General features: G+C 39.6%; 1 protein-coding gene and 1 long non-coding RNA gene across 2 annotated transcripts in view; one reads left to right on the forward strand and one right to left on the reverse strand.

The window, feature by feature from the left end:
• INPP4B (inositol polyphosphate-4-phosphatase type II B) overlaps positions 1–13407 on the reverse strand; it is a 333068-nt gene that overhangs the window by 202751 nt on the left and 116910 nt on the right. The window contains exon 4 of the mRNA XM_009290320.2: positions 8959–9043. Coding sequence (XP_009288595.1) covers positions 8959–9043 — 85 coding nt within the window. The remainder of the gene's footprint in view (positions 1–8958; positions 9044–13407) is intronic.
• The window catches only part of LOC103908032, a 9340-nt gene continuing 4904 nt past the window's right edge, over positions 8972–13407 (forward strand). The window contains exon 1 of the long non-coding RNA XR_658134.1: positions 8972–9045. This is a non-coding gene — a long non-coding RNA (uncharacterized LOC103908032). The remainder of the gene's footprint in view (positions 9046–13407) is intronic.

Below are 13407 nucleotides of genomic sequence, written 5' to 3' on the forward strand. Positions count from 1 at the left end.
CTGAGCCCTACTGTTTGTCAAAGATGAATTTAGAGACATTGAAGTTTCGGCTGTAAGCTCTCGTGTGATCTGCTACTGCATCTGAGCCATGAGGGCGGTAACCTTCAAAAAGACTGGGAATTAGAAGAGCCGGTAACTTTTCTGCTGCTCTGGTAAGACCTGCAACAGCACAGTGGTCTACTCCCTACTGACCTCAACGATTAAGAGGTTTGTTTTTATTTCATAGTATTTTGGAGCTACCAGTGGAAAAAGGAAAGGAAAAAAAGAGGCACATAGTCAACCAGCATCAAGACCAAAATTAACCAGTAGTCATTCTAATTGGAAAAAAACCAAAAAAAAACCAACAAAAAAACCCCCAACTTACAGGCATGCAAAACACCTGCTTATACAGTTCAACCTTTAAAAGCACAGACAATTTTAATAAAAGCAGTTTGGATATCCAAGATACCTTAGCTAAGGAAAGACTGTCAGACAAACAAGCCAACACTTAACAACCAAAATACAAATATATCAAGGTGTTCTTTTCTTTTTGCTCTTTATTTTTAAATGTAAATAGGAACAGTGATCTTGTCTTGAAACATCCTACCACTAGCTAGATAAAACACATCTGCTTTGGGAGGAAATCAATGTTTTGCAATTGAAATCATGCTATTTATATTTACCTCTTAGCTGTGGAAATCAGACTGCCAAGCACAAAAGGCATACTGAATCACCCTTAATATGCACGGAACCAGAAATGGATAGTGAAATGCAGTAGGAGCGGGCATAATTCATTGTATTCTGATCTAACAGGTGCCAGTTTTGAGATCTGGAAATTCATTCTAAACTATCGCTTCAAAACACTACCGTCTGCTATATTTTGATCTTTGGAGTACTCTGACAGCTAAGTTAAATTCTGAAAAGCATATGAAAATACCTGAAAAATATTCATCACTGCAAACGTAGAAAGTTTTATTCTGCAGATCCAACAGCTGGTAAGTTATATATTTCCCATACTGTTCCAATGCATGTAATGTTTATGTACAAGTTCACATACTAGAAGAAACACAATGTCCAAAATGCACATTGGCAAAAATGTCTGTTGCAATAAAGCAGCACACAGGTTTCTTTATATAATTAAGATCATCGCCTCTTTGCTCTTCTCTCCCAGATTGTTATGTCGACTATTATTTTAAATCAGCTGCATACAGTAAACCCTAACAAGCTCAGACACTTAATTCCAAGTTTCAGTAGGGAGACAAAACCTAGTTTTATTTTCAGAAAGACTCATTTCAGCTAACAGACCCACAACTGTAATGAAGGCCTCAAATGAGTGGCGGACATATCAGCAGAATTATATTTGTATTGAAACATCCTAAATGCAGGAGTATTTCATAGGTGGACAAAAGCACTTTATACTTTACAATTAAGGAGTTACTGTAGAAAATACAAGTACACAAGCATCCTTTGTTGTGCTGTTATTGCTGACATGAGTTAGTGTTGGAAAAAAATCCCGACCTTTTGAGAACATTTACTATTAACTTCAACAAGACCAGTTCTTTATCTGGTATGCATTCCTAGTTTTACTGTTATGATGTAATTTTTGAATAAGAGAACATGTAAGATTTAAGAACATACAATACTAAGAAAATTTTCTGTCTACTTGGGAACCTGCAATAGCAGAACAGTAATTTTCACCTTAGTGCTGGACATCCCTGGTGGGGTTTCAAGTTCAGTGGCATAAACCCAGGGAAGACATTCACACAGTTAGACACAATGGTTTTCTTTGCAAAACAAACATTCAACCTCCTAGCCCTAAATTCAAAGCAAAATGGTATATAGTTCTATCTTTATCTCTTTTTCGTCTTGAACCAAAGAAGGTCTACCTTCTATAGGTAGGTATAAGAACCAACACAGGACCTTTTGATAGCTTGCATAAACTCAAAAAACAGAAAGGGAAAGATTCTGAGAACAAACACTGGGATATTGATGTAACCTACAGTTACCTGATAGTGTTTATCCTGACAATAGATTTGTATATATCTAATTGAAATCACTGTCTATCTAAATCAACATTTTTACAAAGCTTTGTCCTCAGCTTCTCCCAAGATATCTCATTTTTTCCTGGAACCTAGCAGAGTGCTTAAAAGCTACTATACTACTTACATTACTACAAGAGCAAATCTAAAAATGTGTGAAGTCAGACATACTCTTCATATTTGCCATTAAACACTAGTCTGCAATTGCAATAAATAACCAGCTATCAAAGTGTTTCTTCTCATTTCTCTACACCATTAGTTCAGTTTTGAACCGTCCAGTTGAAAATAAAGTAATGGTCACAACTACTAGCCTCAGGAGGGGAAAAGAGAAAAGAAAAAAAGGCCAAATATTACTAATTCTAAGACATTAAGTGTCTCTAAATGTTAGCACTGACACTTGGGTAATGCAACTGGAACTTGGATAATGCTGCAAAAGCAAGCTAACACTGAGGCATCATTGGCGAAATCCGTGGGAACAGACTCTGTAGCAGAGCATTCTGTGTTTGCTCTACAGCAGGCGGATGTAGCACTTGGATGTGAGTTCGTATAGTACCACTTGGCCAGTGGTGTTGCTGTACATACATTTTGAAGGAAAGTTTTGTAGCGTGGAAACTGCCCAACTTCCACAGTGTATAACTGCGTTCAAACCCTTGAATTCTCGTCCCCTGACACGCAAAGTGGGCAGAAAGAGACATCGCTTACATTGACATTACAGAAAGCTAACGTGGTCCAGTGGCTATACCGCTTCAGGCACCTTCTTAAGTGGAGACACCTCACCAGCAGGTGCTTAGCGGCCCTTCCAGCAGCTTGCCCACCTTGCTGCTTTTCCTTATTTCGGTATCAGAGACTCAATTGAAGCGTGACCTCAGCAAGACTTTCTCCCACAGAAGCCAGCATAGAAAGTTATGGTCCCATAGGACTTCTGCAGCTCAAATAAGGAATTCAACCACCCTGCTCAAACAGGACTGCTGTCAAATAAGGAAACATCACAAAGAGAAGCTGAGAGATCCCCAGTGGCACTGGAAAGCCCTTTCTACTCTAACCCAACTGTCTAAAGTCAGAAGTGTATTTTGGTGTTAGTTCCATCATCCTCAAATAACTTTTTTTTGTTCCCATTATTTTGTAATAATACTTAAATTTCCCAAGTTTTTAAATTTAATAATAGCAATTGCCTCTTTTCTCTGCAAGTACTTTGATATTGCAGTTGTTTTAAAAATGAAAACAAATTTCTTATTAAAAATCCCTTAATGATGTCCCTCATTTTTTAAAGTGTACTTGATTGTAACTTTAATCATAATCTCTTACACAAAAGCCTGGGTTTATGTAAAGCCAGAAATAATGAATTGAGTCACCAAAAAAAGTATAGCAGTTATTGGAGTTGAATCTTGTCTTTCAAAAAGACTGCAGTTTAATGGAAAGGCTTTTAAAATAGGAAATAATGAAATAAAACAAACACATTTCCAAGGGCAGGGAGAAACCACTTTGGTTTTAAAGCTTTTCCATTTGTTATTAATTTTCATTTTTTTCTTAAGAAGGCTTTATTGTTTTATTTTACTAAACATGTAAAAGTGACAGGAAGACCGATACTCTATGGCTTGCTTTATTTTCATTAATGAGAGTTATAAGCATAAGATCATGTTGAACGGGGTAAAAAAATTACTGGTAGGATTTAAATAGAAACAAATTCAAAGCACATTGTCAATGTCCAGGATGACAGCCCCTCCTTTTCTAGAGGATCACTATTTTTCCTCCTATGCCAATATGCAAAGTAAGAGAGTTCAAAAAGGTTAAAGGTGGTCTCCCTCTTTCCACACACACTAGCAAAAAGTAATTCTCAGTTGCTACCTCAGCAGTGGAAAATGGTTGATAATATCAATGAGCCACTGCCACTCTAAAATATAAAGCACCATCACAGCTAACCACCATATGCTGTAACAAAAGTAGAATGGAAGCTTTGATACGTAAATTATATCTGCAGGATATTTCTAATACAGACATCAGAGGCTTTTAATTCACAAAGCTGACTGAATTCTATATGCTCATGCATTTCGTGTTCAAATTAGTAGTGATGAAATCATCCCATGGTTACTCACAATGCTATGTTAATCTTCCTTTGGAAGTTAAATTTTCACTCAGATATAAAGAATTTAATGAAATATTTTATCTTCAGTGTTGAAATCATCCCATGGTTACTCACAATGCTATGTTAATCTTCCTTTGGAAGTTAAATTTTCACTCAAAGATAAAGAATTTAATGAAATATTGTATCTTCACTGTTGGGTTTTTTTTTTTATTTTGCTATGCTGGAATAAACTTATATAAGTTACCATTACAATCTCCATTTAAGTCCCCACAGAAGCTCACAAAGAGCCTGAGGTATTTGAAATTAATATAGCGTGATACCCCAGGTTGACTACTGCAGTACAATACTTTGTTTCTCTTAATACCTGCAGGCTTTCACACATGCCACATTGCTTCTCCCCTTTCATTAAATAAATACCACACCTATGCTGGAAGCAAGGCAGACCACGCAAATATTTAAATACCACAATGGTACCTCAAGACCACTGAACCGAAATACTGCAGCATTCACCGAAAGTACTAAGAGCGGCCTTTGCAAAGCAGTAGACTGCTTTTGCTGAAAGGAAGTATACCACATCGCTGGCTGGACCATCAGTCTACCTTAAAAAAAGGCAGGATTCAGAGATCTTGATTCTCTGCCTAGGTCTGAAAGAGTAACATTAGCATATGCCTCAGTTATTCCATCTCTAGAACAGGGAGTGATACTGACCTGCCCTTCCAAGCCACTACAACTGAAGGAAACGAAAAGCTCCAAGTTAAGTGGCTTACATACTACAAATGGCAAAAGGGAATGCTTGCCGTCATAAGGGTATTCCTATCTGCAGGCCTTTTTTTTGCCTGATAACCTACAATATGTTTTAGGTGACTGACCTTGCATCAAAAGCTCTGTCTTCTTCCTCTGTTCCCCCCTTCCTCCTCATGCCTCAGCAGCCCTACCTGGATGTCAGAGCTCTTACCTCCCTAGTTCTCACTAAGGGACCACACACAGTAATGCAATTAATAGAGTCTTAAAGGAATCTCTTACCCTGAAAAACAGAAGAGATGTGCAGATGAAGAAAAGGCAGTCCTTGAATGCTGTCTGTCACACCTGATTTCATTGCATTGCGCCTGTGTCTCTTGGGTTCATTCCCAATTTTGTGTTGTACAACATCACGCGGAGAAAAGGAGGCAGATGAGTTCTTTGCTCTCACCCACACGAGGCTCTATACAGCACAGTGGTCAACTTCAGATTGCTCTTGGGACAGGTTCAAACATCTAGCCACACAGCTCTAATTGCCCTATTCCAGAGAAACGTAACAGTGACCAAAAACTACCAACATTAACACAACTTTTTGTTCCTGGTTGCCCATCTTTTTGCATCTTCTGCAAAGAGATGCAAAATTCCTCCTCACACTTTACCCCTGGCTGCAGCATGGTCTCTCCACAGGCTGCAGGGAAATACCCACTCCACTGGGGTTTCTCCAGGAGCTGCAGGGCAATCTCTGCTCGGGCACCTGGAGCACCTCCCTCCCCTCCATCTGCTCTCACTCTGGTGCTCGCAGGGCTGTTTCTCACACTTTCCTCCCCTCGCTCCTCACTGCTGGGCAGCATTTCACCCTTTCTGAAATATGCTTTCCCCAAGGCGCCATCAGCAGGGCCGAGGGGCTGAGCCATGCCCTGCAGCGGGTCCCTTGGAGCCGGCTGAGTCCAGCACGGGGCAGCCCCAGCCGCTCCTCACAGAGGCTGCCCTGCAGCCCCCACTGCCAGCACCAGGGCACGTAAACCCAGCAGAGTAACCACCTTCAGCAGGGTTCCCAAGGTCCAGCAGAGACATAGCTATTCTCTACGTAGCTAACATTATATATTTCTGTGTCTGGTGAGGCTACGATGCCTGCCTGTATGGTACAAGGTGCAAGCCTAGATGGCGCAAACACGGTGCTCATTCCCAAGGAGAATCCAAGGCAAGGCAGTTAACATTGCATTGCTCAAACATTTCAGTGCACAACAGCAGTTTCCAGGTTTAAGACCTTTTTGGACAAGAGGGTTGAAATACTCTTCTTATCACACCTTCCGGGATTTCAAGACTGAATCACACTCGTGTGAACTGCCACATTCAATCAGATCCATCTCACACCAGTGTCTGACCTGTTCTGCTAATAGCAACTGGTTCATGTTACGAGGGCACACAAGCAACCAGCCACATACAGAGCTACGTTCAGCTAAAAAATCCTTCTGTTTCCTTTCATGGTCCACTTAGAAACCTTTTGAGCTAGCCTGCTTTGGGACCACTACACTTGAAGCACTGACAGGATTATCCGCTAAGACTGCCTGACCTCTTCTGTACTCCCCTGTCCTGGTTTCAGCTGGGATAGAGTTAATTTTCTTCCTAGTAGCTGGTACAGTGCTGTGTTTTGGATTTAGGGTGAGAATAATGTTGATGATAACTCACCGATGTTTTAGTTGTTGCTGAGCAGTGCTTACACTAGTCAAGGACTTTTCAGCTCCCCGTGCTCTACCGACTGAGAAGGTGCACAAGAAGCTGGGAGGGGGCACAGCCAGGACAGCTGACCCCAACTGGCCAAAGGGACATTCCATACCATGTGCCGTCATGCCCAGTATAGAAACTGGGGGAAAGCTGGCCGGGAGGCGGCTGCTTGGGGACTGGCTGGGCATCAGTCAGTGGGTGGTGAGCAACTGCATCGTGCATCACTTGCTTTGTATATTCTATTATTATTATTATTGTTTCAATTATTAAACTGTTTTTATCTCAAGCCACGAGTTTTCTCACTTTCACTCTTCCGATTCTCTCCCCCATCCCACTGCAGGGGGGGGAGTCAGCGAGTGGCTGTGTGGTGCTCAGTTGCCAGCTGAGGTTAAACCACGACATGCCCTTATGTTTCAGTGCCCACACCACCCTGAGGTGATGATCAGCTCCACAATATCACTAGATACTGCATGAAAATGTCCTTTTTCCCCTCCATGTTTATTCCACTGCCCTTTGTTACGTTCTCTTCTTAGATACCCCAGGTAGTCTCCATTTCTCACTCTTACTCATGTCTCCTAGGATTCAGCCCACCACTCAGAGAAAGATGGAGACAATCAGCCAAAAGCTCAGTCCAAGACCCCCCTCACGGTTCCAAGTTGAACCCCCAGCTAATTTTCTTCACCTTGCAGCTTGCAAGATGAAGAAAGTGTCCCTTCCCAGCCACACCACAAGTTAAATCCCACAGATCAACTCCGCCTCCTTCCTTGGAGCTTCTGCTGTGTTCTGGCACAGCTCTCCTGTCTGTTCCACAAGGAATTTGACATCGTGAGCAGGTACGTCCTCCTATCCTGCTTCCACCTGAATGCTTTAAAGTCCCAGATACACATTTTAGAGCTTTTTTTGGCTCCCAATGGCCAATAGATATATTCTTGTGACAATGCAGCTAGTTTTTCATGATCGAAGCCCCCATTGACAAAGATCTCTCTTCTTAGTTCCCGAGTTTTGCTTTTCTCCCCTCTTTGGTCTTCTGAATTTTGTTCTCTCCTACAGTACACGGATTATTAGTTCACTTCGTTTGCTATTTTATCCTCAGTACACAGTATATCATCTTCATTTGTATTCAGTTTTGTTCTAATACCTCATAATAGTCTGGCTTTCTTTTTCTTTTCCCATCCAACAAATCAGCAGCCAGGCTCTTGTCCTTGCTCTCCAGCACAGGAGAATTGCCAAGTTTGAAATCTGTTTCTCCTCTACCTGTCTGTCTGTCTCTTCCTCCATCTTCTGTTGTATTCCTTCGGTCGCACCCCAGCCACTCATCATCATTCGTTGGCTCTGCATACCTGGAGTTTTCTGTGCTGCTTCCTCTTTTCCACTTTAGCATGTTTTTAGAGGCAGGTCAGAATGCCACCCTTACCTCTAACCACAGTACTGACCTTCAAACTTTGTTTTATAAAGTCTGTCTCTTGGGTAGCAATTTCTGTTCCTAACTATGCAAGTATATTTCTTCCTCCGCACATATTCACAGTCTCTTTCTCCATAGGCAGTCTGAAGTCCTTACTCGGCACTCATTGTTGTCTACTTCCCCAGCTTTTGGACTTAAAATCTGCCAGTCTTGCTGCCACAGAAACTGTCCTGTTTGCAGGCTTCAAAGCTAACTGAAAGAATCCCGTCAGCAATTACAGCTGTATTCTTGGTTCAGTTCAGCAGCATTATGTTCAAGTATTGTAAAAGACATACCAGAAGGAAACTGACATGACGGTATTTATACCCAAACTGTAACACCATCACCTCCTAAAGCTGATGATTCCAATCAGGGAGTTGGAATCAATAAGGGCATAATTAGAAAAGTCTCAATTTGAGAGTCAATGGTAATCATTCAGCTGTTATAGTTAGGCAAAGCGCTGCTTCCAAATCCAGAAAGAAGTCTTTTTTGATGCAGTGCCTCAACATCAGGTACAAGACATAAAATTTAATTCCACTACTAAAGATGCAGGATTTGAGATATTCCCCAGAATACTACCCAGAAAAGGATAAAACCCACAATGAATATGTTTTAAGTCACTGCCTTCTCAAACGTGACCAAACACTAAGAATCACTTCTGCAGGTGAGGACAAAAGTTCGCATAACTAATGCAACATTTTCCTTGAAGTAGACTGGAGATTTTGGTGAGTATTAAGGAGAAAAAAAAAAAAAAAAAAAAAAAGTAGGAGCTTCTACTAAACGTAAAAAGCTGGCCAAAGCCCACAAATGCAGCATAACCTTTTTTCCCCTGTAGCTAGTTTTACTAGTTTTTAGCAAAGTTTCAATGTCTGGGTGGGGTTTTTTTTGTTGTCATTTTTGTTGACAGAAATAAAAAAATTCACACTGAGCATACTGAGCTGTGTCTTACTTACTGAGAACTATTGAAACACCTGTTTTACTCCTGAACTCCACAATCCAGCAGCGCTCCAGGATTAGCACTTCAGAGGCTTCAGAACTCTGTGAGACATTAAGATGACAAAACGTTAGGATTTCGAACCTGACTGGGAAGTCCTTCTGTTCGGCTCTTTACAGCCAACGCAACGTGTAGATATAAAGACAACAAAGCATAATAGTCACTAGGCAGATGGATACAGGCATTCTTTATTTACTGATCTGTGCCATCCTTCTTCAGCTCAACGAGCTATAATGGGAATAAACTATTAGAAAAGACCACGCAGGAAACTAACAAAAAAGGAACTCAGCAGTTAGGTGTTTTTTTCATATTGTAGGTATTCAAAAGTTTAGGTGCCACCTCATTCCTAAGCAAATCAGGCAAGCCCAGCTTATTCCAACTTCCATATTTACTAATAAGGCTGAATCAAATGACAGATTCTATTCACACAGTAGGATACTTTCAAGCGAACAAAATAACATGCAATTTTACTGTAGGCACTTCTCTTCAATTTTTATTTAAAAGGGATTTCTTTATCATCACTTGAAACTTTGGATGTTGTCTCTGGCTATGCGATTCAAATGACATTAAGTGATATGGACCTATTGCAGAGTGCAATATGATACAAGTTACCACTATCATTTTTGTGAGTGCTCTGCAGAGAAGATGCAGACTCACCTTCTAGTTTAGTAAGTGTGACTCATTTTTCAGAGGAGTGAAGCTATCAATCACTCCCTCATAATTAATCTTTTTTCTCTTAAAAATTTTATTATCCATTTTTTATCCCTAACATCTGGTAACAAATAACTCTTCAAACATGCACCCATATACTTTCTTATTGACAAATAACTCTTCAAGCATGCACCCATATACTTTCTTATTGCAGGCTCCCATCATGAATGTCACACAGCTCATTCTCTACTTCAGTGAGATTCTGCAGGGTTTAATGTAAATCCTTATTTTAACATTCCTTCCTCAGGTACTTCTTTATTCCAAGTGATCCTAAAGATGAAAAATTTTTCATATTGCAGACCAATTTTACCAAAAGCCTGAACTTTAGTTCCACATATTTGACACTTAATGAATGACTTCATAAAAAAGTTCATATTTATAACAGCTGCCTAATATACACAAGTTTTCTTGTCTACTGCTTTCTCTGCAGTTATACTGTGTTATTTGGCCTGCCAGAATCAGACTCAAACTTTTTGCCAGGAGTTTCATGTTCATTTTTAAATGGATGGCTTGATCCTGCATTTTCTCACAAAAATACCCTTTACTTCCCTAGTAATACTATTGTCTTTCATGAGCAAAAAAGTGAAAGTTTAATACAGTAAGACTGTAAGACTACAGTAAGACTGACAAGTAACAAACAGGTAACATTTCAGAAAGTCTAACAAGGATTTCCTTGAGAAAATCTATATTTATTCCCTCCCTCCCACTTGTTAAATGAATACTCCAAACCCAATTATCAAAGCACAAATCAACATCCAAAGGTGACAAAAGGTTAAAATAAAACATAGGAGCAGGGAAAAAGCACGTGATGTTATATTGAAATATGCCAGAAGTCAAGAGAGAAGGTTTAATAGACTAAGAAAAAGCAGACTAAGCTAGAAGCCACTTGTACATTGACTACTTTGAAATATTATTCAGGTTGGGCTGGTCTAAAATGGATGTATTGTCCTGTAGACTGAAAAAACAGCTAATTGTTTGTTTAAAAAAATATATTAAAAAAAAGGAGAAAGTAGTGAAACAGTGCAGTGAGTTTTGGGAGAAATACAAGTTCCACGTTGGGAACTTTTTTATTTATAGAATCCAGCAAGTCGAGCATACATGGTAACCCAGAGGCAATTCTCAGGTGCTATCAAGTGAGACATTCTTTGAGGTTCTACCAGGGAAAGTAAAATACAAGAAGTCTTTATGAGCAACAGCTTGGGAAAATAGGCAATAATAGTTCAAAAATCAAACAGCAGACTAATTAGGAAGAGTTCTGCACTGCAGTGATGCTGATAACTATTTTAATTCTTAAAATTTCTAAGCAAGATGTCAACACCAATATAGTCTCCCAGATAACCCTCACTTGAAAAGTGGATAATGCAGCCTTATTCCTTCAAGAGCCTTTCAGAAGGAGTCTTTCAGAAGAGACATGACCAAAAGAAGGGGTTTATTTCAGAAGATAACGAAGGTCTGAGACAATTTAACACTCAGCTGTGAGTCCATGAAAGACTCCTATCCAGTCTCTGTCCCAAAAAAAAAAAAAAAGTCAATCGACTAACAGCTTTTCCCCTTTTCATCCCTACAGAAAATGGTTCCTCTGCTGATATTCATGCCCCACAAATGAAACATGCAAACATGACAACTCCCTAGACTTAACATTTCCTCCAGAACATATATCTGCGCTAAGTGGAAGCCTGTCAATATATAAAGAGAAGCAACTCCCTGTTGCGTGGCTTTCAGACAAGTCAGGTGTTCGGAAAGGCCAGGAATGAAGAATCACAGCTTCCATGTCGTTTGCTATAGTTGCCAAGACTTAAAGACTTGATGTTGGGATTTGTATATGAAAGGCATACGTATAATACAAACAAATTGGCAAGAGGTTAGCAAAAAATAACTGTCAAATAATTAAGAAGAATTTGTATTCGTAAGGTTTGTCTCACAATGCAGGTGACATACAACAGTAACTACAAACACAACAAAGGATGGTTCAGAGTATTTCAAGCTTTCTGCATTTTAAGACAGCAGATGCTGCAGCACAAGAGCCGCTTTAGAGACAAGTGACTCCACTCCCTACACCAGTGGAAGCTGGAATGAAACAATGCTTCAAATTGAATCTGAATGCTTTTCCAAGATACGCAATAAAACAATGCTGCAACTTCAAATGAATCTGAATGCTTTTCCAAGATACGCAATAAGTACAGCGATCAGAGAATATGCATTTACTTTTTCTGTATGTGAGAGGGAACAAGACGGGAAACAAGAAAAAAAGATGAAAAAGCATAAGGCTGCCAGGAAAGAAAGTACATGTTGCTGCAAAACATCTCCCACATCCTGACACAAAAATGAAGAAAAAGACCTTCAGAATTACTATTATTGCAGACTTTTCATCATTTAGATGAGCTATGCTCTGACCAGCACACACAAAGCTAACAAGAAATTGCTAACAAGAAATTATGACAGAGATCAGCTTTGTTTTTCAGTATCTGAAGAGATCCAAAATTTCTCTCTTACTTTAAATGCATAATATGAGCTTATTTGCACTAGTTATTATTTTATTTTTCTAGGTTTGATTTTAATAAAAGGGTAACTTCTAATAATCTGGTCTTTATGCATGGCAAATAGGATCAAAATCAGATCTGTAGTAATGTGTTACAATCCAATATATTGGGTTTTTTCTTCCTACCATTGGTAATTTTGGATAATTTTAATAAAAATTTTACTGGATCAATCCAAATGCCAAACAGCAACTAAGCCTTGAATTTTCCTAAAATACTGACAAAGTCTACAGGCACCCCACCACCCCCCGATCAGGAAATTGTTTTAAAACACTGATTTGAGGAGGAAATTAAATGATTCATAAATCTAACTTAAATATCCTAGTAAAACTGCTAAAGTAGAAGAGTGCCCAAAACCTAGAATTAGCAGAAACCCCTTCAATTCACTTTGCCAAATGATTGGCCAAGCTTTGCTATCAGTATGCTGTTGTAAATCCAAAGTACTACTGTACTACTAAATTCACTACTGCCTACTCTAACTGTTATGAGTTTCAAATCAGAGTAGTGAAGACATCCCTGTTTCTGTGGGGTCCATGCCTAAAACCAAAATAAGAGATAGTCATACCAAAACACATGAGCAGGTGTCTGCTAACTGCATATTCATACCTACATAACTGTACACAACTCCTTTTAATGTAAAGGAAGCTTAATGATATTAAACTGGCAATCATCATTCAAGTACCTAGCTCCAGATTCACGAGCAATCTGAAGTATACATTGCATAGAGAAGGTTTCTGCTAGAGTAAAACATAGCATTTTTGCAGTTAGAAAATGTAAGAACCAAAACCACATCCTACAGCAGTGAAGGAAGCACACAGTATTTGAAACTACATTGGTACACCTTTTTCAGTTCTTTCTAACTATCTGCACTGAATTTGTAACTTACGTTGTAACTGGAATTTGTAACTACGTTATTGCAGACTCCAGCCTGCCATTTTTCTTTGGACTGAGGAGAAAAAAAAAAGCTTTCAAAAAATGAAAGCCCTGAGAAACTTTTAAAACTGTCAGACAAAATGGCATGTTTGAGCTATTTTTGCATCCCTGTAGATCTGACGATGTACCATTGTGGGAGGAGAGGAACTGTGTCATTATGAAAGGGTTTTTACAATAGTAGATTTGGGGGGGGGGGGGGGGGGGGGGGGGGGGGGGGGGGGGGGGGG

The sequence above is a fragment of the Aptenodytes forsteri genome, unplaced genomic scaffold (genome assembly GCF_000699145.1).
Source record: "Aptenodytes forsteri isolate BGI_AS27 unplaced genomic scaffold, ASM69914v1 Scaffold125, whole genome shotgun sequence".
NCBI lineage: Eukaryota > Metazoa > Chordata > Aves > Sphenisciformes > Spheniscidae > Aptenodytes > Aptenodytes forsteri.